General features: G+C 39.2%; 1 protein-coding gene across 4 annotated transcripts in view; it reads left to right on the forward strand.

Annotated features, from left to right (window-relative positions):
• Nucleotides 1-24,116, forward strand: part of ankrd13b (ankyrin repeat domain 13B) — a 391,612-nt gene that overhangs the window by 314,942 nt on the left and 52,554 nt on the right. For 2 of the 4 annotated variants that reach the window (XM_087977332.1, XM_087977333.1), the window contains exons 6-12: nucleotides 2,191-2,380; nucleotides 8,928-8,994; nucleotides 9,276-9,357; nucleotides 10,890-10,976; nucleotides 14,321-14,368; nucleotides 16,479-16,543; nucleotides 18,096-18,226. In XM_087977332.1, coding sequence (XP_087833458.1) covers nucleotides 2,191-2,380; nucleotides 8,928-8,994; nucleotides 9,276-9,357; nucleotides 10,890-10,976; nucleotides 14,321-14,368; nucleotides 16,479-16,543; nucleotides 18,096-18,226 — 670 coding nt within the window. The remainder of the gene's footprint in view (nucleotides 1-2,190; nucleotides 2,381-8,927; nucleotides 8,995-9,275; nucleotides 9,358-10,889; nucleotides 10,977-14,320; nucleotides 14,369-16,478; nucleotides 16,544-18,095; nucleotides 18,227-24,116) is intronic. The other 2 variants (XM_087977334.1, XM_087977335.1) reach the window with 2 other exon arrangements.

Here is a 24,116-nt window from a genome sequence, read left to right on the forward strand (position 1 = left end):
AGGGTGAGGGGAGCTATTGAAATGACAAAGGGGGAGATTTTCTTTTCTCACAGAAGATGGTGAGTCTTTTGGAATTGTCTCCCTCAAAATGTGGTGGAAGCAGAGTCTTTAAATATGGTTAAGTAAGAGGTAGGTAGATTCTGGATAAGCAAGAGATAAAAGGTTATCAGAGGTGGGTGGGAATATAGTAATGAGTTTACAATCAGATCAGCTATGATCTAATTGAATGGCATGGCAGGCTTGAGGAGTCAAATGGCTCTTAAGTTGTATGTTTCTATGTTCTTTAAATAAAAACTGAATGTGTTAGAGAAATACAGCAGGCCTGGTAGCATCCATAGAGAGAGAAACAGAGTTAATGTTTCAAGTCCAGTATGACTGTCTTCAGAAGTTCGGACTTCTGCCAGATCTGCTGAGTTCCTCCTGCATTTCCTATTTTTATTTCAAATTTCTGGCCCCTGCAGTCATACAGCCACAGAGATGTACAGCACAGAAACAGACCCTTCGGTTAACCTGTCTATGCCGACCAGATATCCCAACCTAATCTAGTCCCATTTGCCAGCACTTGGCCCATATCTCTCCAAACCCTTTCTATTCATATACCCATCCAGATGCCTTTTAAATGTTGTAATTGTACCACTTCCTCTGGCAGCTCATTCCATACATGCACCATCCTCTGCGTGAAAAGTTTACCCCTTAGCCCCCTTTTAGATCTTTCCCCTCTCACACTAAACCTATGCCCTCCATGTCTGGACTCCTCCACCCCAGGGAAAAGACCTATTTACCCTATCCATGCCCTCATGATTTGATAAACCTTGATAAGGTCACCCCTCAGCCTCCAATGTCCAGGGAAAATAGCCCCAGCATATTCAGTCTCCAAATCCTCCAATTCTAGTAACACTCTGCTAAATCTTTTCTGAATCTTTTCAAGTTCCACAACATCCTTCCAATAGGAGGGAGACCAGAGTTGCACACAATATTCCAAAAGTGGCCTAACCAATGTCCTGTACAGCCGCAACATGTACTCAGTGCTCTGACCAATAAGGGAATGCATACCAAACGCCTTGTTCACTATCCTATTTACCTGCGACTCCAGTTTCAAGGAACTATGAATCTGTACAAAGGTCTCTTTGTTCAGCAACTCTCCCCAGGATCTTACCTTACTACATGTATAACTCCTGCTCTGATTTGCCTTTCCAAAATGCAGCACCTCACATTTATCTAAATTAAACTCCATCTGCCACTTCTCAGTCCATTGGCCCATCTGATCAAGATCCCATTGTGCTCTGAGGTAACCTTCTTCGCTGTCCACTACACCTTCCAATTTTGGTGTCATCTGCAAACTTACTCACCATACCTCCTATGTTCACATCCAAATCATTAATATAAATGACGAAAAGCAATGGACCCAACACTGATCCTTGTGACACACCTTGTGACACAGACCTATTTTGCTTTTATTTGTGTGTTTTTGTGTATGTTTGCTAGTCATGCATCAACTGTACAATAACCAGAAGGGTGCTTTAAATATTGTTTAAAATTATAAACATGCATTCATTCTGCTGTAGACTATCAAGTTATGATGAAGTAATACTGAACACCATAGTAAAAACATCTTCTTGAAGGTTTATTGGTTTCTTTATGTGGACATTGCTGACATGACTATTATTTATTACTCATACTTAAATGACCTTGAATCAAACAGCTTGCAAGGTTATTTCACAGGGCAGCTAAGAATCAATCAGACTGCTGTGGATCTGGAGTTACATAGGCCAGGCCAGGTAAGGATGGCAGATATCTTTCCCTAAAAGATATTAGTGAACTGGATGGGTTTCTACAACAGTCAATGATAGATTCATTGGCATTATTACTGAAAACAAATTTCAATTTCAGATTTCATTAACTATTTCTACAAGCTGGTGTGGTGGGCTATGAACCCATGCCTCTACTGCGTTAGTGTAACCCCTTGCCAACTAGTCCACTGACATTACCACTGTCTCCTTCATTCATTCTCTTTATTGTTTTCTGAACCGGGCCATTTCCACATTGTTGCAATTTCAGAAAACAATTCATTTTCAGTGAACCTTTGACTTTTCTGCCCTCGATGCACAAATGAGATCTGCTGCATTGTCTTTGAAGTGTGAATCTTTGGATGGTATTGTTAACGTTCTGTAATTGCGGTGTTTCTTTCAGACAACTGCGCAGTTGTAATGGAGATTGACCATGATCGACAGATGGTTTACTCAGAAACTCTGTCGCTGGCTAATTATGACCGGGACATGCTGCTGGCTGCCGTGCAGCCCTCAGAGGAACAGGTGGCAAGTCGTCTCACTACCCCCATCGTCACCACCCAACTAGATACCAAGAACATCTCTTTCGAAAGGTAACAATTGCTGCTTCCATCCATATAGGTATTGGGCAGTAAGAGACTAAGGGGTAACCTTATATAGGTCTATAAAATCATGAGAGGCATTGATTAGGTAGATAGCCGATCGCTTTTCCCCATGGTAGGGGAGTATAAAAGTAAAGGTCATAGGTTTAAGGTGAGAGGGGAGAGGTACAAGAAAGGGACAACTTTTTCATACAGTTGTCAGAGGGTGGTGAGTGTCTGGAATGGACTGCAAAAAGTAGTGCTGGAAGTGAGTACAGGTCGTTCTGGTATAATGCGGGTTTTGTTAATGTGAATTCACTATAACACAATTGATGAATTGGGGACACTGTTTCTAAAGCATGAACTTTTAAAGCATGTATTGGTTATAACGCAGTTTGGGCCCCATTAGTTTAAATGCTGCTGCTATTACACCATTTTCTTATAACACGGGGTTATATGAGAACGGAACTACTGCGTTATAGCAGAACCGACTGTACAATTTTGTCATTTATGAATGGGATGGATAGCTATGCAGGGATAGGGGCCAAATGCAGGCAAATGGGAGTAGTATCATTTTGAAAACTGGGCAGCATGAGCAAGGGCCGAAGGGCCTGTTTCCATACTGTATACCTCTGTGACTCTTTTAGTCATAGAGTCATAGAGATGTGCAGCACAAAAACAGACCCTTCGGTCCAACTCGTCCATGCCGACCAGATATCCCAACCCAATCTAGTCCCACCTGCCAGCACCCGGCCCATATCCTTCCAAACCCTTCCTATTCATATACCCATCCAGATGTCTTTTAAATGGTGCAATCGTACAAGCCTCCACCACTTCCTCTGGCAGCTCATTCCATACATGTTCCTCCCTCTGTGTGAAAATGTTGACCCTTAGGTCGCTTTTATATCTTTCCCCCTCACCCTAAACCTATGCCCTCTAGTTCTGGACTCCCCGACCCCAGGGAAAAGACTTTGTATACTTACCCTATTCATGCCCCTCATGACTTTATAAACCTCTATGAGGTCACCCTCAGCCTCTGACGCTCAAGAGAAAACAGACCCAGCCTATTCAACCTCTCCCTACAGCTCAAATCCTCCAACCCTGGCAACATCCTTGTAAATTTTTGCTGAACCCTTTCAAGTTTCATAATATCCTTCCAATAGGAAGGAGACCAGAATTGCATACAATATTCCAAAAGTGGCCTAACCAATGTCCTGTACAGCCGCGACATGACCTCCCAACTCCTGTACTCAATACTCTGATCAATAAAGGAAAGTATACCAAATGCTGCCTTCACTATTCTATCTACCTGTGACTCCACTTTCAAGGAGCTATGAATCTGCACTTCAAGGTCCGAAGGTGTGTAATAAGAATGTGATCAAACATCACTTCAGCTATTCAATACCAAAGGATATTGGGAAACATGGCCAGTTGGTCAGAGTTATTGGACAAGGATCCCTGTCAGAATATTTGTGCTTCCAGGACACAGGTTCAGAACTTTGGATTGAATTCAATGTAGTTGAAGTAGAAATGCTTTGGATCTGAAATTTTGACATAGAAATCTTTGTAACTTCTTTAAAAAACTCAATCAAGTTTGTGAGACATGATTTCCCACGCACAAAGCCATGTTGACTATCCCTAATCAGTTCTTGCCTTTCCAAATACATGTACATCCTGTCCCTCAGGATTCCCTCCAACACAGGGTGGCACGGTGGCACAGTGGTTAGCACTGCTACCTCACAGCACCAGAGATCCGGGTTCAATTTCCGCCTCGGGCAACTGTCTGTGTGGAGTTTCCACATTCTCCCCGTGTCTGCGTGGGTTTCCTCCGGGTGCTCTGATTTCCTCCCACAGTCCAAAGATGTGCAGGTTAGGTGAATTGGCTGTGCTAAATTGCCCGTAGTGTTAGGTCAAGGGGTAAATGTACGGGAATGGGTCTGGGTGGGTTGCTCTTCGAAGGGTCGGTGTGGACTTGTTGGGCCGAAGGGCCTGTTTCCACACAGTAAGTAAGTAATCTAATCAACTTGCCTACCACCGAGGTCAGGTTCACTGGTCTATAGTTCCTTGGCTTGTCCTTACCACCCTTCTTAAACAGTGGCACCATATTTTCCAACCTCCAGTCTTCCAGCACCTCACCTGTGACTATAGATGATACAAGTATATCAGCAAGAGGCCCAGCAATCACTTCTCTAGCTTCCCACAGAGTTCTCGGGTACACCTGATCAGGTCCTGGGGATTTATCCACCTTTACCTGTTTCAAGATATCCAGCCCTTCCTCCTCTGTAATCTGGACATTTTGCAAGATGTCACCATCTATTTCCCTACAGTCGATATCTTCCATATCCTTTTCCACAGTAAATACTGATGCAAAATACTCATTTAGTATCTGCCCCATTTTCTGTGGCTCCACACAAAGGCCGCCTTGCTGATCTTTGAGGGGCCCACTTCCTATGAATAAATAAAAAATAGCACCACAATGTCTGATTACAAACCCTCCGCACTTCTATTCCAGACCTGTCCCACCCAAATCTGACTACCCGCCTGGTCTGACTAGGCCCCATAATCCGATTATCCTCCGTGACCTGGGCCAACCTCCCCTACCTTGCAATTACCACCCTTTAACCCTGATGCACTCACCTACTCAACCACCTTACCATCCTTTCACCTCACATATCAAATACCCACACTACCAATCAGCCTCCTCACCAAACCCTGACTCTACCAGCTTACCAACCTAGCACCTCACCTACCTGCCACCGTACCACCTGTTGCCGTGTCCAACTCCCACCCTGCCTGCTCACCCATTCATCGACTCACCCACTCTTTCACCTATTCACTAGCATTTACACTGAATATTGAAACTTACAGTAGCTAGTGCTCCAAACCAAAAGGCGCGTGGTCTGTCTTCCTCCAAAGTAAAAACAATGACTGCAGATGCTGGAAACCAGATTCTGGAGTCGAGTGGTGCTGGAAAAGCACAGCAGTTCAGGCGGCATCTGAGGTGTCTTCCTCCAAGGCCACTTTCCTAAAGCGCTTCTTTCGTGTGTACTTTGCCAAATAGATCATGATTCAAAGTCTTGGCCAGAAATACAAAGGAGCACCAAGGAGTAGAGTGAAGTAGAAGCAGACCAGTAAACTGACTGTGATTGCTGCTTCACAGAAGCTTCCGGCTACTGACTCCCTGCAAGACCTTTGCACTGTTCCTTTTATCTTTTAACTGATTTCCTTGGTTCACTGACATCTCTTGAACTCATTTTGTCATTCCTCAATCCATACTTGACTTTTTGATTTTGTTTATGTTCTTACCTATATAGAATATAAGGTTTATATTCTAACTTGTCAGCTGCAGCTTTGTGCCTCATCATTTTCCTCTCAGACTCTATTCTAACTCTCTATTGCTTATTTTCTTTCTTTCTTCAAAGTTTGCAGGAACACAAATTACATGTGTACAACCTCTTTCCCAGCCTCCCTCTTGACCCTCTTCACTTCTTTCCCAGTTGCCTCAAGCACGACGGAAAGCTAAAAGAGCCAAGTCTTGATCTCACAGGCATTTTGCTTTGTTGTATCATTTGGCCTGTGGTATACACTTTCTTATCTTCCCAGTGTCAGCAATTCAACAAATGTTTATTAAATTAGCAGCTGATGGCCAACCTAGTGGCTAACTCATGTGGCACAAAATATAGTGGACTGTGAAGTTTTCGAGAGTGATGTGTAATGGTGAATTTAATCACATGGTCATTTACTTACAAATGAATTACAATGTTCCATTTTCCAGCCTCTGCTTAAATGGTGTAAGTTTCTTAATTTCCAAACTAATCCCTTCTAAAGCAGACATTTCTGCAATGAGCGTTTTTGTACACATCAATCCTTGTTAGTTACTACCACTTCCAATTCTGTACAATAACCACACAGAGGACGACAATTGAACTATCAGGTTTATCGCACATATTTTTGTCATATTTACTGTCAGCATTCCTATAGTGCTGTATAAAGTAATTTAATCAGTCATCTAATTCAGTCGTGTTAGCATGTTGATATTTTTGACTGAACAGACATTCTTCAATGCGTATTTTATTTGAGTATTAAACAAAAATGCACTTATTTTCGATATATTGTTTTATACCTGATCACTGTGTTTTTGAAAGGCTGAGAGAGATAGAAAGAGAGCATTCCTTCTAGTTCTGCTGTTATGAATGCAGTTTTTTCTCTCTCTGTCCAAAGGCTGTTGCCTGAAGTATAGTCTCTTTGTGTATTCCCATGTCTGGTTTCATTTTTTTCAAGCTGCATAAACTGTAGACAACTTCAATGTGACCTTCCAGAAAGATGTAAATTAAACCAAGTTAAAAGTCACACAAAACCAGGTTATAATCCAACAGGTTTATTTGGAAGTACTGGCTTTTGGAGCACTGCTCCTTCATCAGGTAACTGTGGAATAGGATCAAAAGACACAGAATTTATAGCAAAAGATCACAGCATCATGCAACTGAAATCGTATATTGAACAAACCTAGATTGCTATTAAGTCTTTCATCTTTTAGAATGGGTTGCAGGTTTCAGTTCATTAATACGTAAATCCCAGAACTTCTTTCATGTCACATTCTCGAGATAACTTAAGGTTTTATTTAAAAAGGTGACATCTCAGCTGAGAGAATGCATTAAAGGTGTGAGGTTAGAATCTGTCTGTATCCCAAACTTGAGCCCAACTGGTTCTATTTCCAACTAGAAATTTATAAAATGCTACATGGATTGACTGCCTGTAGATTGTGTGCAACCCGTACAATCCTACTGCCAAATAAACCTGTTGGACTCTAACCTGGTGTTGTGTGATTTTTAACCTTGTCCACCCCAGTCCAACACCGGCACCTCCACATTGTAAATTGAAACAGTCAGAATTGCACTAAAATCATAGCCCTAATGTTATTTTTTGGTACCTTCTGAGGCCAAGTGGGTAAATTTACAGAGCTAGATTCAACAGGTTTTTTGAAACAAAAATTGCTGGAGAAACTCAGAAATATTCTGATGAAAAGTCACTCAAAACATTAAGTCTTCTTACTTCTCACAGATGCTGCCAAAGCTGCTGAGTTTCACCAGCAATGTCTGCTTTTGATCCAGATCTCCAGCATTTGTAGATCTTATATTATTTGACAAGGTTCTTTCCCTAGTCTGTACAGAGTTAACTGATCTCAACTACATAAGGCCATTCCAGTGGTCCAATTCCTTTCGTAATGGAATCTACTGAACTCAGGCAAGCTATCTGCAGCCAATGACCACCCTATTTACAACATCATGTGAATATTTAATTACAAACTCTTTAAACAGAATGTTGATGGTGAAGGTTAATTACTAGGCCAAGTTCATGGCATTCCTTGGCAATTCAGTTCATGCAAAGTAAAACAAAATGGTTTTTGTATCTATCAAATTTCAAAGAACAATGTGGAAAACACTGGACGTCTAGAAATAAATGTGGGTAAGGTTTGAACTCACTGTAAATACATTCAATTACCAGAGTTAAAATCAGGCCAGAGGACTGAATTTGGGTTCCAACTACAGCATGTAAACACCTGCTGTAAAGACAAAGAACATAAAATCACTACAAGTGTTGAAGCAGGCCATTTGACCCATTGAGTCCACACTACTTCTCCGAAGAGCATCCCACCCCATCCCAGTAACCCTGCATTTCCCATGGCCAGTTCACCTCAGCTGTACATCTCTGGACACCATGGGCACTTCATCATGACCAATCTACCTATCTTTGGACTGTGGGGGTAAACCTGGGGAGAATGTACAAACTCTACGCAAACAGTCATCCAAGGCTGGAATCGAACTCAGATGCTGTGTGGCAGCAGTGCTAACCACTGAACCACCCCCAAAGTGCTTGCGAACGGGAAGATGTCTATTTTAGCGCAGCAATAATACTTGATATAGTACAGTTCAGTTATCAACCACAACAATATGCCTGGAGAAAACAATATCTATGGCATCAGTGTGAATTTTTCACAATTCCCTACACTGGCCATCTTACTGGTTATTTGGCTAAATTGGTCAAATTAAACTAAGTGTTGCACAGATTAAAAATTGCATTGAAACAGTCAAACAATTAATACAGCATTATTATCTTCATCCAATCAATCCTGAATTTCCTAAAGGTTCTATTGTCACGGCCTCCTAGAAGGATACTTAGCATCTTACTAACTGTTCACGATCCATTGGCTGACAATTTAAGAATATAATAACAGGGGGTGTTAGTCAAATGGCACTTGATGTTTCAATTCATTCACTCAAATAATGATTAAAGTTTAAAAATGTACCTGACTTTATTAATTAGATGTGACGTGATACAAAAATTAAACTATCAGCTAAATGCAAAGCCAGTTCATAATTCTATTTTCTTCCCCAACCTTTGCTTGGAGTGATCTTGATGTTTGCCAATTTTAATTGCCTCAAATAACATGACTTGAACTGACATATTTCACTGAGCAGTCTATCGGTTTTTGAGGCATTCGACAACAGTGTTGAATATGACTTCAGTACTACTGTCTTTTCTAATTTTCTTTTCTCAGAAATAAATCTGGAATCCTGGGTTGGAGAAGTGAGAAGACTGAGATAATAAATGGATATGAGTCCAAGGTAATGGAATGTACTAACCATTGAACAATGTCCTATCATGTTCTGCAAACAACAGGGAATAAAATTTATGATTTAGTGCTCCCAATACAAAGATTTCTATCACCAAACAACAGATAATGAACTTTAAGCTTAGAAATTAACATATTTGATTAACATCTTTATTTTAATTGATGGAAATTATACTCACCAATTATTGATCTCTATGTCTAAATTGTACTCAGTGGCTCATTGTACTTCAATGATTTTCTTTGAAAATAAAACACTCTCATGCATCCTCATAGGTTTATGGAGCTTCCAATGTGGAACTAGTTACTCGGACAAGAACGGAGCACCTGTCAGACCAGAACAAGAGTAAAAGCAAGGGTAAGTGAAGGAGAGCATTACTGGGCCTATGATGAGCATATGAAAGCAAGTCATGCAGTGACAGCTCATTAACACTAACACTGGAGAAAAGGAACAGTGACAAGTGGCTCAGGCAATCTATTCCTTACAGACTATAGGAACAGAATAAGTCCAGAACAGGGGTAGGCTCTGAAAGTGAGTGATAGGAGGACGGTAAAGTTAGTTTTGAAAAGAATTAATAAATCAATAACAGAACATTTGCTCAATATCATCTGTCCATGGAGCGTTGTTGGAGTCAGTGGTGTATTAATTTCATAAGGTTCTCTCCCCATATTCTTGCCACATTGCTGAGTACATGACTCTCTCTCTTGTAAAAATGGAAGCAACGTGAGAGTTCTATACCTGATCCAATTCCGTTCCTGTATATTATAGCACTGCCCATTTATCATTAGCTGCAGGTTTCCAGTGACAGGCAGAGCATTAAAAATATGATAATTCAGTGCTTGAAAAATGCTGACAAAACCATAATCTGGTTAGGTGCTTTTGATAAGATTAAAAACTACAGAATTCAAATGCAAGATGTTAAGCAGACATTTTACTGGCAACATTATATACCTTTGTAAGGAGCTCATGGTAAGAAAAAAATACACATGACATAAGTCACTGAAGAGTGAGAATGAGTGAACAACCATTGGGGATAGCTAGAGGAACATAATGAGATAGTTTGTGGCATCCAAGGCTAGTCCAGGAATTTTGTAGTGTTATGCAGTGTTAAGGAGCAAGCCATGTTAAACCATGCAATATATGGGAAGTTAACACAGAAACTGTTTATGGGCTAAGTATGTGTGGCCATGTATGTATTATTGTTTGATCCAATAATAATATCAATTGATTCATCTGTGATAGAATCAAGAAAATTATACATTCTCTTACTGTATAATAATATTAAATATTAAAATATTTTCATGTTCAATCTTGAAACACTGAGTATTTCCAATCCAACGTGTGTCAGTTATCTTCACCAGATGAAGAGCATCCAGCTAAAGATTTAATTTAGATTCACTTGCTTCAGCAGTGATTTAATTAACTGAGGCACAAATACTGCGAATGAGCTTTTTAAAAAGCTTATCAATACTCTGATGTAAGCATACTGTTTTGAGTTAATTTGTTGCAGTATTTAATATGGAGTGAAAAGCTATTGGAATATAATGATAGGTTTCAGCTCTTGTTTCTATGTAAAGGCTGGGCAGCTTCACCTTTGTGTGACTTGGGCTTCCTGTACATGGTGATCTTAATGAGGTACCAGAAGTCTAATGTCAGAGCTAAATAATTTTCGGCTCAAATCTGATTATTTGCAGTGGAAACATTTTTGTGCAATGCCACGATTGAGGAAGGCGTGCCAGTTCTGGGCGTATTCAAAGTCAGCAGCGTAATTGTTTAATTTGCTGATGTTGTTTGGATTTGCTACCTGGGGGCAAAGAGCTGGTGTTACAGCACCCATTTGCATTTCTCAACCCCAGATTGTGTTTTTTTCAAATTGTTTCAACCTCTAGGGCACCGGCGACACAAACCTGTTTCAACCGCGTCCACTCTGTTGGTCCACCAACGAGTTATCCCATCGAGCAGCCAGAAGATCAGAAGTAAAGTGTTTTTATATTTGTCTAAAATTTCAAAGTGTTCATTTTAGTGACATCTGAGTAAGCTTACTACAGTGGAACCTTCATTATCCACAGTCCTATTAGCCTTTCATAGCAATTGTCTGCTAGAATTTTCATAAAACAGAAGCCCAGTGTGAAATATCACCAGGTTGCTCAGCCCCTTTTGTTATTTGTATTTCATCTCCTTTTGTTACTGAATCAACCTACATTTATTGGTAATTGTATCATGCCCGTCTTCATTCCTGTGCCTAGGGTATTGCTGCACAGTTAGGGGGTCAGATTTGAAGACTGTCAATTATTCACCAATTTCCATAATCCACTTCCTCTGGTGGATAATGGAGTTTCCGCTGTACTTTCATAGGTTTCTGTTCAGCATTATAAAAAATTGATAAGCTGGAGGAATCTGGAATTCCCCGAAGCTGATGGCAGTGTAAGAATTAAGTTTCAGTGTAAGACTTCACCTAAACGGATAACAGTTCAATATTGAATGAAAACAGAAGCAAAGATAATGGATTAGAAGCAAAAGTAGGCTTAATATAATTTAGCAATGTCCCTCAGTGCCATTACTGTCCATTACAGACTACAAAATGACAACACTGATTATATTGTTCTACATTATTGACTGTCTTTCATTGGGAATGATTCAGCTATATGTGTTCTTTTTCTGTTATGCTCAAATTTATCATCATGTTGCATATGTTACTTCAATGTTACGGGTGCAAACAAATCTGGAGACTTTACCAAATAAAAACAGAATACTACAGATGCTGGAAGCAGAAATAAAAACACATAATACTGGAGAAACTCAGCAGAGCTGGCAGAACCTATGGAGAGAAAAACAGAGTTAACATTTTGAATCTTTGGAAACCCCTTTCTTTTTAGTTCTGAAGAAGAGTCAGGTTGGACTCAAAACATTAACTCTGTTTGCGAGTTTTGAGAAGATTTGTAGCTCAGGTTGAGGTTCTGGATGTAAGTTTGCTCGCTGAGCTGCACAGATTATTTTCAGATGTTTCGTCACCATTCTAGGTGACGAAACGTCTGAAAATGAACCTTCCAGTTCAGTGGGCAAACTTACATCCAGTTAACTCTGTTTCTCTCCTCACAGATGCTGCCACACCTGCTGAGTTTCTGCAGTGCTTTCTGTTTCTATCTGGAGATGTTACTGGTATAACTAGGACCTTTCCTAGTGTTGGGAGAGGTCCATATAGGTCAGCAATGCTAAATGTGTGCCATTGACTGGCAAAGCATCAGACTGTCACCAAAATGGGAACCTAATATTAAATGCTTTGGAACACAAAGTTTACACATACTCTACAGCCACTAGTTTGCATCAAAGTTGAAATCTCAATTCCAAGAGAGTATCACTGCCTCTGATGACCAGAAGGTGTTGATACTGCAATGCATTCTGTACTCGTGCTGTGGAAGTTGAAGGCAAACGTGCCCGATCAAGAGCTTATTGTTATGTCTGAACCTGCATTCAAATGAAATGTAAGTAGTCAAATTAGTCCACTCCAATTTGCAAGTGTACAAAACCAAGTGGTGTAATTTTGCAGTATAATTAAATTGCAGTACAACATTATGGGAAGAAGTTCCAAATGGCTCATTATATCCTCTACTACACAGCACAGAATAACAAACGTCTTGGAAAAATAACATGTGCACTTGCTATTTTCCATTTATAGTGTACTATGGTCACTCTTCTGATCTCTCACTGGCAAAATCCTGTGGGAATTCTAGGTGTAGAACTTTACAATGAATTTTGTCAGAGTTCTACTGGAGTGGAAACATTGCCATATCACATGTTGGTCTCCCAACTCAAATGAAGCCATTAAGAGAGCAGCTTAGTTGTTCTATCACCTCCCGTATCTAAGAAAGGCCAGGCATTTCTGCATGGTAATAGAAGGATGTAAACAGGATATCCTCTTGAAATCTTGAAATAGTTTTGCACATTGCAGTTGACAGTGTAGAACAGAACCGTAAATACCAGCAAGGTCTCAGATTCAGATTCTGGTCTGCTATGCTGCAATCTCAGATATGGTGTCAGCTAGTAAAATAAATATTACCTTCAACTTGTGAGAGAAAATGTCGTCAGAGCTGCCTGCCAGAAAGGTGTGTAGGTGTGTGTACCTCTCTTGCTATCCAGGATTGATCCCAGAGCAAACTTGCACTGGCATAGCCATAATGCAGCTGAACTATGAATCTTCAAGTAGGGAAGAAAGTAATGGGAGGTATGGAGTTACACTATTGATTAGAATCAGTTAGCTCAATTGGTTTGCTGAATAGGTTGCAATGCATGAATAATGCTGACAGCATGGGTTCTATTCCCAAGTGGGATGAGGTTACCACAAGGGTCCCACTTTTTCAACTTCACTCTTCATCTGAGGAGTGGTGTCCCTCAGGTTATCCCACCACCAGTTGTCTCTCTCCAATGAGAGAGCAGCTTTAGAATAAATGTGACTTTACCTTACTATTGATAATGATAATACCTTTTACAGACTGGAAAAAATAAGATTTTATTCTGAATGGGGATGCAGACTCCCCACAAAGTGAAAACACTAAAGGCACAAATATTTTAAAATTACTTTGTTTCTGCTCTATCAGATCATAATCATAAACCTATGAAAAATGTTTTTTTTAAAATGCCCTTCCTGTCTACAAAACTTGACATCCACATGCTACTTTGCCACTCTGTGAGTTATTGTCTTCCATTCCAGATGTAGAAATGTCAACTTATACAATGGAAAATAACTACATAAACTTAACATTTAATTACACCTCCAAACAGTAAGGTGGCACTGTGGCTCTTTATTTTTATATTGCTCAGACTCGACTGCAAAGTCCTTTGCCCTAACCACTCCTTCTTTACTGATTCCCAAATTGCTTTACATTGCAATTGATGTTTATCTATAGTTACAATAAAATGAATGTATTTTCTTCTAGCGACAGAATGCATGATTTTTAAAATGGGGATTAAATTACATTGGCTCACCTTGGCCCTCACATCAACAAATCCTGGATCCTTATCTGTGACAACTCAGAGCTTTGACTATTAATTTAAAATTACAGTTCATATTTATAGCCATTCCCATTATTATTATTATTATCATCATTCCCTTTTCACACTTTTAATCCTCAACCTAATGTATTTTGTATAGCATTGCTTTCTGGTCCAGTTAGTTGTTCACAAGTTTGCAAAATCTCAGCACTCACTTGGAAGGGGATTGTATGCAGTTTGAGTCTGCACTTATAAATATAACACAGTTGTTGCAACTGTAGCTTTAGTCCCTGGGATTAAAGAGGTTTCCTCTGTTGCCATCTCTCACCAGATATAATATTTGGAAGGTGGTGGCTTCTATCAGTTAAACTCATTCAAGGTAAACAAGTTTATATCCATAAACTAAGTGAAAGGGGACTATAAAAACTTAACATTACTTCTGAAAGCATGTTAATGATGTAAAAGCAATTTGACACTTCATAGTTCCATAGGGCAATCAGTATAAATCAACACAAATTCATATTTAATGATTACTCAATTGGATTGATCTTGAAACTAGCTGCACATGAATTATCGGAAACTATAGGTGGGATCTTACAGGGTTGGAGCAACGTGAACTGTTGTGAGATTTGTGGCAGGATCAGGTGAGAAGCCCAATGAAGCCCATCTCAATATCAAGAGCATTAGGGGGAGGCAATGGCCTGTTAATCCAGAAACCCTGGTATGTTCTGGGGACCCAGGTTCATAGCCTGCCATGGCAGATGGTAGAACTTGAATTCAATAAAAGAAAATATGGATTTAAGAGGCTAATGAAGACCATGAATCCATTGCCAATTTTTGGGGGGGAAGAAACCCACCTGGTTCACTAATGTCCCTTTTGGGAAGGAAACTGCTGTCCTTACCTGGTCGGCCTGCATGGGACTCCAGACACACAGCAGTGTGGTTGACTTTTAAGTTCTCTCTGGGTAATTGGGGAGGGACAATGCATGCTGACCTAGCCAATGATGGCCTCATCCTGTGAATGAATTTTTTTTTTTAAATTCACTTAATCTTTTATGCTTTTAACAAGTAGCACAGAGAGTTTGTCACTCAGGAGAACAGAATTACTAAATAAAGGGGGGGTTATCAAACACACCAAGAAGGCTAGACATCGAGAGCACTCAGCATGGAGCTCAGAATGGGTACCTGGCAGATTTACCTTGCGCTTGCTCTGACTGACATCCATGTGGACACCAACATTTCAGGGCACACTCCACAGGCTCCTGTCACACACACACCCTATATCTATGGGTATCTGATATGGGCCAGCCTCTAATAGTCCTCATGGCACATCTCTGGTCAATTTACTTCTGCACTTCAATACTGCCATCTTGGGCTGGGCCAGTAACTCTCATTGTAATGCTGCACTAAGGACATGGTGTGCTCAGGGACCAAATGCAACTCAGGCTGTACTCTTTGCTCATTATCTTAGTGCTCATTCCCTCTGAGCACTTCTATCATGTTTACATTATCCCCGTCTTACCTTTTTGCATTTTGCCTCTCCATTGGCGGTTCGTATTTCTTTTGTCTTGTTGTTTTATGCAGACCCAATGGAAGGAAGCTCCTCACAGTTATCAGGAGATCTCAGTCAAGTCAAGGGAAATAGCCTTTGCTCAGGGGGTCCTGGCAGAGTAAGGTCAAGGACAGCCTCCCTCTGCAGGATCCATTTCCAAAGCAGGGTTTCCATTTCCCTTTATTTGCTATATCGAGGGCAAATATCAGAAGCTGTGCAGGGCAGCTCCAGACTGACAGTACTTGTCCGTGTGTACAACCACCTTTTAAATATGATGAAGGGATAAAATATGTAAGGGATGCGGTTAATTCCGGGATATCCCAGCAATGGTGAGTTGTTCCTGGAATAGCACATGAAATCAGATGCAAGGAATGCTATTAGGGTGGGGTAGGTAGTTAATGAGTTTGGTAAGATAAGGTGAGAAAGCTCACTGGGCTTTGCAGCAATAAATCTTTCAAACAAAAAAGCTCAATGCAGCCTGCACTTAGCCTAAAAGATGTAAGATTCAGCCCTACGTTCATGTGCAGTTCAAGTCATTGCACTTAGAGCACCCCAAATGGTGGAGATTGGTGACAAACTATTTAAAGTGGGGATTATGATGATAAAACAAATAGCTCATATACCAGTTGAGTATGAGAGCTGAATTAATAGACAACCAAAAACCAAAGATTTAAGACAAAGAATCAAAACAATCAGCACACATTTCTCAATGACAGCTTCAGTCTGAATGAAGTGAAAACAGAATTCCTCATTGATCCTTTTTATGTTTTCTTTAAGAATAAAGTCTCATTCAAAGTCTTGACTCTCAAAAGAATACAATAAATTCGAACGGTTGGTACTCAGCAGGTTTGCATGCTGAATGCAGAGATCAATCATTGTAAACATTTCTGTCATGGAGCAAACACTGTAGTAAAAGAACACCTCTTGTCTTTTGCAGGCAGTAAAACACCTCTCCAGTCTTTCCTGGGAATTGCAGAACAACATGTTGGACCACACAATGGGGTTTGTATTGAAACTTATGTTCTGTTGCCTCAGCCAAAGTGTTTGTTATAGTTTATAGATGGCATGGTATTAACTTTGACTCATAATCTCCAATCAGTCGTGGCATATTATAAACCTAATTTCACTTAAAATACAGTATTTCAGGAATATGTCCTTGGAAGAAGTGCTACTTAATTTGTCATGCACAGTAAACATGAATGCTGGAAAAATGTTATTTTTACAATAAGGAACCTCATTGACTTTGGATAGTGCAGGACCCTGCCCATGTTTGAAAGACCAGGAGAGAAGACTTTGCAAATTAAATGGTGATTCAAAGGTGCTGAGGTTGGGTTTGCATTTTGCTGTGCATTGTATTAAAGAACTGTACCAGTTACAGGAGGTAAATTTATAAATTTACCAATTTATATCCATTTATTTATGGTCTCCCTGTTATAGGAAAGATATTATGAAGCTGGAGAGGGTTCATAAAAGATATACCAGGATGTTGCTGGAGTGAAAGACTTGAGTTATAAGGAGAGGCTGGAACATTTTTCACTGGAGCTTAGGAAGTTGAAGGGGTGACCTTATAGAGGTTTATAAAATCACGAGAGCTACACATGAATGGGAGGGATCTTTTCCCTAGGGTGAGGGATTTCAAGACTATGGGGCATACTTTTAAGGTGAGATGAGAAAGATATAGAAAAGACATGAGGGGCAACATTTTTTCACGGAGTGGTTCGCGTGTGGAGTGAACTTCCAGAGGAAGTGGTGGATGCAGGTGCAGTTACAACATTTAAAAGATATTTGGAGAAGTACACGAATGAAAAATGTTTGGAAGGAAATGGGACAAATGTAGGCAGGTGGGACTAGTTTAGTTCAGGATTATGGTCAACATGGACTGATTGGACCGAAGGGTCTGTTTCCGTGTTGTATGACTCTACAGCTAGGACAAGGATAGCTGGAAAGGGAAAGGAGTCCTGTACAGGTTCTCATGGTCATACTATCAGCATAAGCAGCCAAGCGCGATGTTGCTCCAAAGTTTCTGTTGGCCATCTGTGCTAAGTGTTGGGAAAACCCCTGTGAAAACTTTATTGACTATGGACCCAATTGAGCAAACTGTTAGCATTTGTGGAAAGCTGTAACCAATCAACCAGCAAAGTTTCTGTGACTCAAACCCTCACTTGTGCTTTAATCTGCCTGCACTTCAGCCTCCACGAGAAGGCCCTTTGCTCATAGTCATTCATTTAGTTTCTATTTTAGGAGTTTCAAGGATCTTCAGTAAAGCTTTGAGAGTTATGTTGTGCCTTTCAGTCCAAGTTTACAGTTATTGAATAAGTCACAGGAGTTTATTTTATTTGAGACTTTCCTTGTCATTTTTGTGGTTACATCCCTAGTTCTCTCACTTTCCATTGAAAACTGCAATCAGTAACCTAATGCTTTGATTGAATTGGTTTGCAGATTGATTCAATAAGACTGAGTTATGTTGAGCTACTGGTTCATTGTGTTGAATCCAAACGTTTGTAATATGTGCTCGAACTTGTGTAATGTAGTTTGTCATCATTTTGTAATCCAGGCATTCATTACTCAGACATTCAGCAATACCAATCCAACATCCATTACTCCAGAGGAGTACTTCAACTCGAGCTTTGACCTGGGAAGTCGCGATATTGGACGTTCCATGGAGCTCACCACAAAAACACAGAAGTAAGCTGAAAGCCTCTATTATTGTCTGTAATTGCTAATAAATACACTGCAATTTCCTGTTACATGCTCTGGTATAATATGACAAATCCATAACAGGGGCGCTACTCCTTTTTACTAAACATTGTAACGTTCTACACGAAACCCTGCTCTGTTCTTACCATGAGACAAACCCAGAATTATGATCTCAGTTTCAAGTTATCAGACAGAGGAGTTAAATTGAATCTCAGCATTGTGGTGATATTTACCCAGCTCAGAGAAAACAACTTGCATTTATGTAGTGCCTTTGACACAGCAAAATACCCCAAGTTGCTTCACGGTAACTTATGTGCAAAAGGTCTTGCACTGGGTAAGTCCTGGACAGATGTTAGGAATATGTTGAGTCAGAGAATGAATAGAGAGCAAATTAGTTAAAAAAAATTGTTGAAATTTAGATTAAAGGGTAATTATTCAGATTAGAGGAACATAGAGAATACATCTCCACAAACATTATGTTGGAATCAATATCACTCATAATTTACATCAATATTTTGGACTTTTGTACAAATAGCTCAATGTCAGATTTTGAAAATGATACAACTAAGGGTTAAAGCTGAGACAAACACTTCTGGTCTGGAACTTTCAAAATAAAATCCTTCCACTGAAGTAATGTATTACCTAATTTTTCTTAGGGAAAACTGCTTTCTCTTGGAGAAAGTATTTAATCTAACTTCCACCAGGAACTCGTGAACTGAAACAAAAATTTCCAAACTATGTGTTTTCACCAAAGCAAAAAAAATCCTGAACTGAAAGCAAGCTAATGCTCCTCATTGTTTACTCTGTCCACTCATAAAACTGTCACTATTATACAAATATCCATTTTCACACAAGAAATTCTCTCTCTCATGCTGGTTGAAAGAAAATTGCGGCTTTGGAAATATTGACAAGTTAACAATTAAACCCCTTTATACACACAGAACAAAACCCACATGCCACTAGTTCAAAATCCAAACTCTAAAATAAATTATATTCATAAATATATAAATTACACACTTTACATCATAACTCTCCCCAAAAGTGAAAATGTATCTTTAAGAGACATTTTTGTGCCCAAATATCACTATCTTAATACTATTTCTGTGTCACACAAACAGTAGTGACATATTGTTATTAAACAAACAATGAGTTACTCAGCAACCATATTTTACATAAGTCCATGGACACCACTGCACTCAGTGTCCTGCATATTTGCTCTCGATAAATTGTCTGCAATAATATTCATTTTCTTTCAACAGATGAATAGCTTTCAAATTATGTAGTTGAAGAATTAAGCTCCAATGAAACAACTGTAAATTTTTGTCCCAAAATCTTTCCAAGTAAATCCAAACATTATGAGCCATATAAATAACAGTATCTTCCACAGTGTTGGTAATGTATATTTCAAAATGATATACAGCAATACAAGATTCAATTTGACTTTCTATATCATTGACTATTTTTTGTATGTGGTCAGTTTCTTTGAAAAAATCATGAATAGGCCATTTGATCCCCATCTTGCCATTTTGTAGTGAAACAGCCTCCACCTGTATGGTTGATAGCCCAACTCTCAGGATTCAAAAGAATCCATTGAATACAAAGAAGCCATTGTGGAGTTATTGGGGGCATCCCTAATGGTAAACAGTCACAAAGAAATTCCTATATCCTAGTCACTAGGACATTATTGACAAAAAGCTTTAATCATGGTCTTTTCAAAACATCTTGAGATTGTGGGTGATAAGCAAAAGATGTAAACTATTTTATTCTAAAATTATTCTTTAGTTCTTTGAATATTTGGGACATAAAGTTTAAATCTTAATTTTTTTGTACTCCATATCTTTAAAAAAACATTGAGCTAACCTTTCTACTATCATGATTGCACTAATTGTTTCTAAAGGCACTGTTTTAGGAAATCTTGTAGAAACATCCATAATCATTAAAAGATATTGATTCCCATTCCTGGTTTTAGATAGTGGTCCTACAATATGCATGAAGACACTGCTAAATGTTTTTTCATAAGCTGGTCTCAGAATTAAAGACACAGATGTAATTCAGAGTCAGGGTTTCCCCACTGCCTGCCAGAGATGGCATGTTTATCAAAATTTGATCACATCTTTATGTAACCCTGACCAACAAAATTTGAATATTTTAGCCCATGTTTTCCTAATACCTAAGTGACCTATCAAGCCACTTGTAAAATTCCATTAATCACTCAAATGGAACTACCGCCACATTGACTGGTATTTGAGGTGGTCTCCATTTCCTCATTTGTTTTTTGCCTTGCAAATATTAACACTCAAGTATTGTTTCTGTTTCACCTTCTCAGTACAGTATTGGATATAACTGTTTATAATTCCAAATTCATTTGACAATTCCAAATTAATTTGATAATCTGAGGTTTCTAAATCTTTTCCCCAGTTTAAATTTTCTTCCTATATAATTTTGTGAACCTGAAATCTAGTCACACTTAAGAAATAATCTAGGATGTTCCTCCTGTAACGTTTCAGTTTGTTTTACCTCCACTGGCGAGATCAATATTCTTGAAACTGTCAGTTCCTTTTCCAAAATAAAGTCAAATTCTTCTGCAGGAATTTGTTTTACTCCTCCCAATATAACTATTCCATTTACTAACTTACTCTTTAATCCAACACTGCAAAATGAGACTGGAAATTAAGCCTTCTTTATCTCCAAAAATTACTGTATATACTTGAGTAATAGTTGATCTAATGTAAAAGTTGACCCCCTATTTTTGGCCAAATAATCTGGAATTTTCCATAAATCTTGTGTGAAAGTTGACCCTAGTTCTTCACAGATAACAGGTCAACAAATATGTGTCAGTGTGCCAGCCGTCACACCCCACTCCAGCTTTCCAATCTGCTAGTTGTTCTGCACCGCTCCTGATCTTCCAGTCCGCTAGCTGGTTGAGTTCCCCTCCAGGTTTTCAGAATTACCATAATTCATCTTTTTTCCCCTTCATTAGTTTAGAGATCAGTTGGGTTTCTGCTAATGGTACTAATTGAATTTTGATGGCCATGAACTTCGGCTCCTCAAAATTAGTATCCATGCAACAGTTGACCCCATAACTTTAACCTTAAAATGTAGTTTAAAAATTTGACTATTACTTGAGTATATATGGTAATATTTTCTTGTTCATTAGCCCCTCTTAAAGACAAGTAGTATCATCAGCTAACATCACTGATTGACTTGCTCCAGCAATATCTTTATTGTTTTTCCCTCTTGATTAGATGCAGAAGGAAATGCTTCTCTTTTTGAGATAAAATTCTCAGAACCTCCAGCGATCTAAATCTCCTTCTCAATATTCAAAAGTAATCCTCATGACTTCCTGAGCCACCTTCCGGTCTTGTACATTCCAAGGAATCGTTCTCTTTGTACCACTACTACAGTTTTAATACCTATATCCTTTCCGGCTGCCTCATTTTCTGAAGATTCCCTAGACATTCTTATTACTACAATTAGTCTCGCATTTAACTTCCAGTGATTGGCTTTGGTATGGTCCAGTCTTATTACAATGGAAGCATGTTAACTTTATTTTTGTTGTGTTCCAGTCTTCTTCCTTAATTATTTTGCTATCCTTCTAAAATGGGAACTTCTCCCATTGACTTGTCCAGTTACCTGTGTTTGTCACGCTTTCTATATATCATATTTACTACCTGTGGACTGGATTGGAAAACAATACTGCTTTAATTAATAAAGATAGCTTAACGTTTATATAAAACCTTCCATGTCCTCTGGATACCCTGAAGTGTTTTACAGCCGATTAAATACTTTTGTGTAATCATGGTTGTAATTTAGGGTAAATTTAACAAAATAAAATCAGCACCTATCGGTGAAATGCATGCAAATTTGAGGTTGGAAACAGAGCATAAAGCAAAGCAAATAGCAAATTACAGAGTTCATTATAAAATCATTACTTTGATGACAAGATGTAAGTAAAATATTACTGTTTAGCTCATGTTATCTCATCTGGGAATATATTGTTCTGTCAGACAGAACAGTTGCACATGTTTCATAGATTGCTATATTCTGAAGTACAGCACACTGAAATCAACTCCAAAGATTGACAATTTTCAAATGGAAAGGGTACATCACAGAATAATTTTCTGGAGCACTGTGTTTTTATGACACGCTGCAGAATGTGATGATGCATAAAATGCTCTTTTGAAATAAAGCTAGATAGTGACTGAATTGTTGGTCTTTCATTGTTGAAGTTCTGCTCTTATTAAAGCCTCCTTCCTCACCAACAACCCCTCCACCTCTCCCCCAATGCCCACTGCCAACTTGATTAGATCCAAAACGTCAACTAGAAGGGAATACCGGTATTTTGTAGTTTATAATTTATGAGCTTTCTCAGATATTGTCCTGATCAGTTACTTCTCGGCTGATCTTAGAGTTAATTATGGAACTCACATCTGAGTTAGCAGGTAGTATTTTTAAGTCCTACTCCAAAGACTGAATACTCAGGGGCAAGAATAATAAAAAATATAAATATTCAATTATCTTGCTCTTGCTATGTAAATTGCTTCAGTTCTCAGTTTTTTTTTTCCTTCACTACCTTGGTAAATTGTTCTGTGTTAATGCCTGCCTCTGTCTCAAATTGAGAATTTGTTTTAAGCTACAGGGAATGAGCATGAAAATCACGGTTCACACATGAAGTTACATATTGTAAATACTACATTAAAACAAATGGGGAGCATTTTCAAAGATTACACAAAAGTGGCCTTAAATCAATTTGTGGTTAAGCTCTGTTCTCTAATCTGAGCTTAGACCGTTGGGTTTTTTAAAAAGGAAAACTCTTTCATAGGATGAGTGTGTTGCTGGTCTTAGTCGGGATGCTCAGAAATACTCAAACATAATCATCGATCTGTCTGTATAGTTTAATATCTGTCCACTGCAGATCTCTCCTACTGCCTTTCCAATTCAGTGAATGATACAATAGGCTTGCCATCATTTCTATCATTGTATAGATCCAGAGCCAGCACATAGTTCAGGAGAAATTCTTATCTTTAATTAAAAGGATGGTGTGTATGTGGAACAGATTTCCAACATGAATGATGGAACAAGAAACATTATAGGCTTCGTGAAGTAACTGGACAGGTGTTTACCAACAAATAGGATACAGATTAATGCAAGAGAGCCATGAAATATAGTGGCTAAGTGCGCTAACAGGACCATGAGGCTGCTCTTGTGCTACTGTGATTACAAACCATGGCAACTTAGAATATTCTTTCAGCTCTCACAATGGTTTAGTGGGTAGTTGTATTGGATGTTGCAATATTGGGCTTCTCCAATGGTATCCTGCATATGCCATGGCAATGCAGCTTCGAACATATCACTTAATCATCATGGCAACTGATGGTGTATTGTCACAGATGTCAATGCAGGGAAATGTCTCTTCATTCTGACGAATTAAGAAATCTGCCAGAATATCAAAGGTTTGCATGTTATAGCTTGTCTAATTTAATTTAGAACATTTTCCCAAAGCGGTCTAAAGGAATGATATAGTGGCAGTGGAGGCAATGAACCTTTTTTAGATTAGATTAGATTACTTACAGTGTGGAAACAGGCCCTTCGGCCCAACAAGTCCACACCGCCCCGCCGAAGCGCAACCCACCCATACCCCTACATTTACCCCTTACCTAACACTACGGGCAATTTAGCATGGTCAATTCACCTAACCTGCACATCTTTGGACTGTGGGAGGAAACCGGAGCACCCGGAGGAAACCCACGCAGACACGGGGAGAACGTGCAAACTCCACACAGTCAGTCGCCTGAGGCGGGAATTGAACCCAGGTTTCTGGTGCTGTGAAGCAGCAGTGCTAACCACTGTGACACCGTGCCGCCCACAACCTTCTCTG

Source organism: Chiloscyllium plagiosum, unplaced genomic scaffold (assembly GCF_037043375.1).
Source record: "Chiloscyllium plagiosum isolate Xiang-an unplaced genomic scaffold, Cpla_swu_hap1 HiC_scaffold_31, whole genome shotgun sequence".
In the NCBI taxonomy this organism is placed as follows: Eukaryota; Metazoa; Chordata; class Chondrichthyes; order Orectolobiformes; family Hemiscylliidae; genus Chiloscyllium; species Chiloscyllium plagiosum.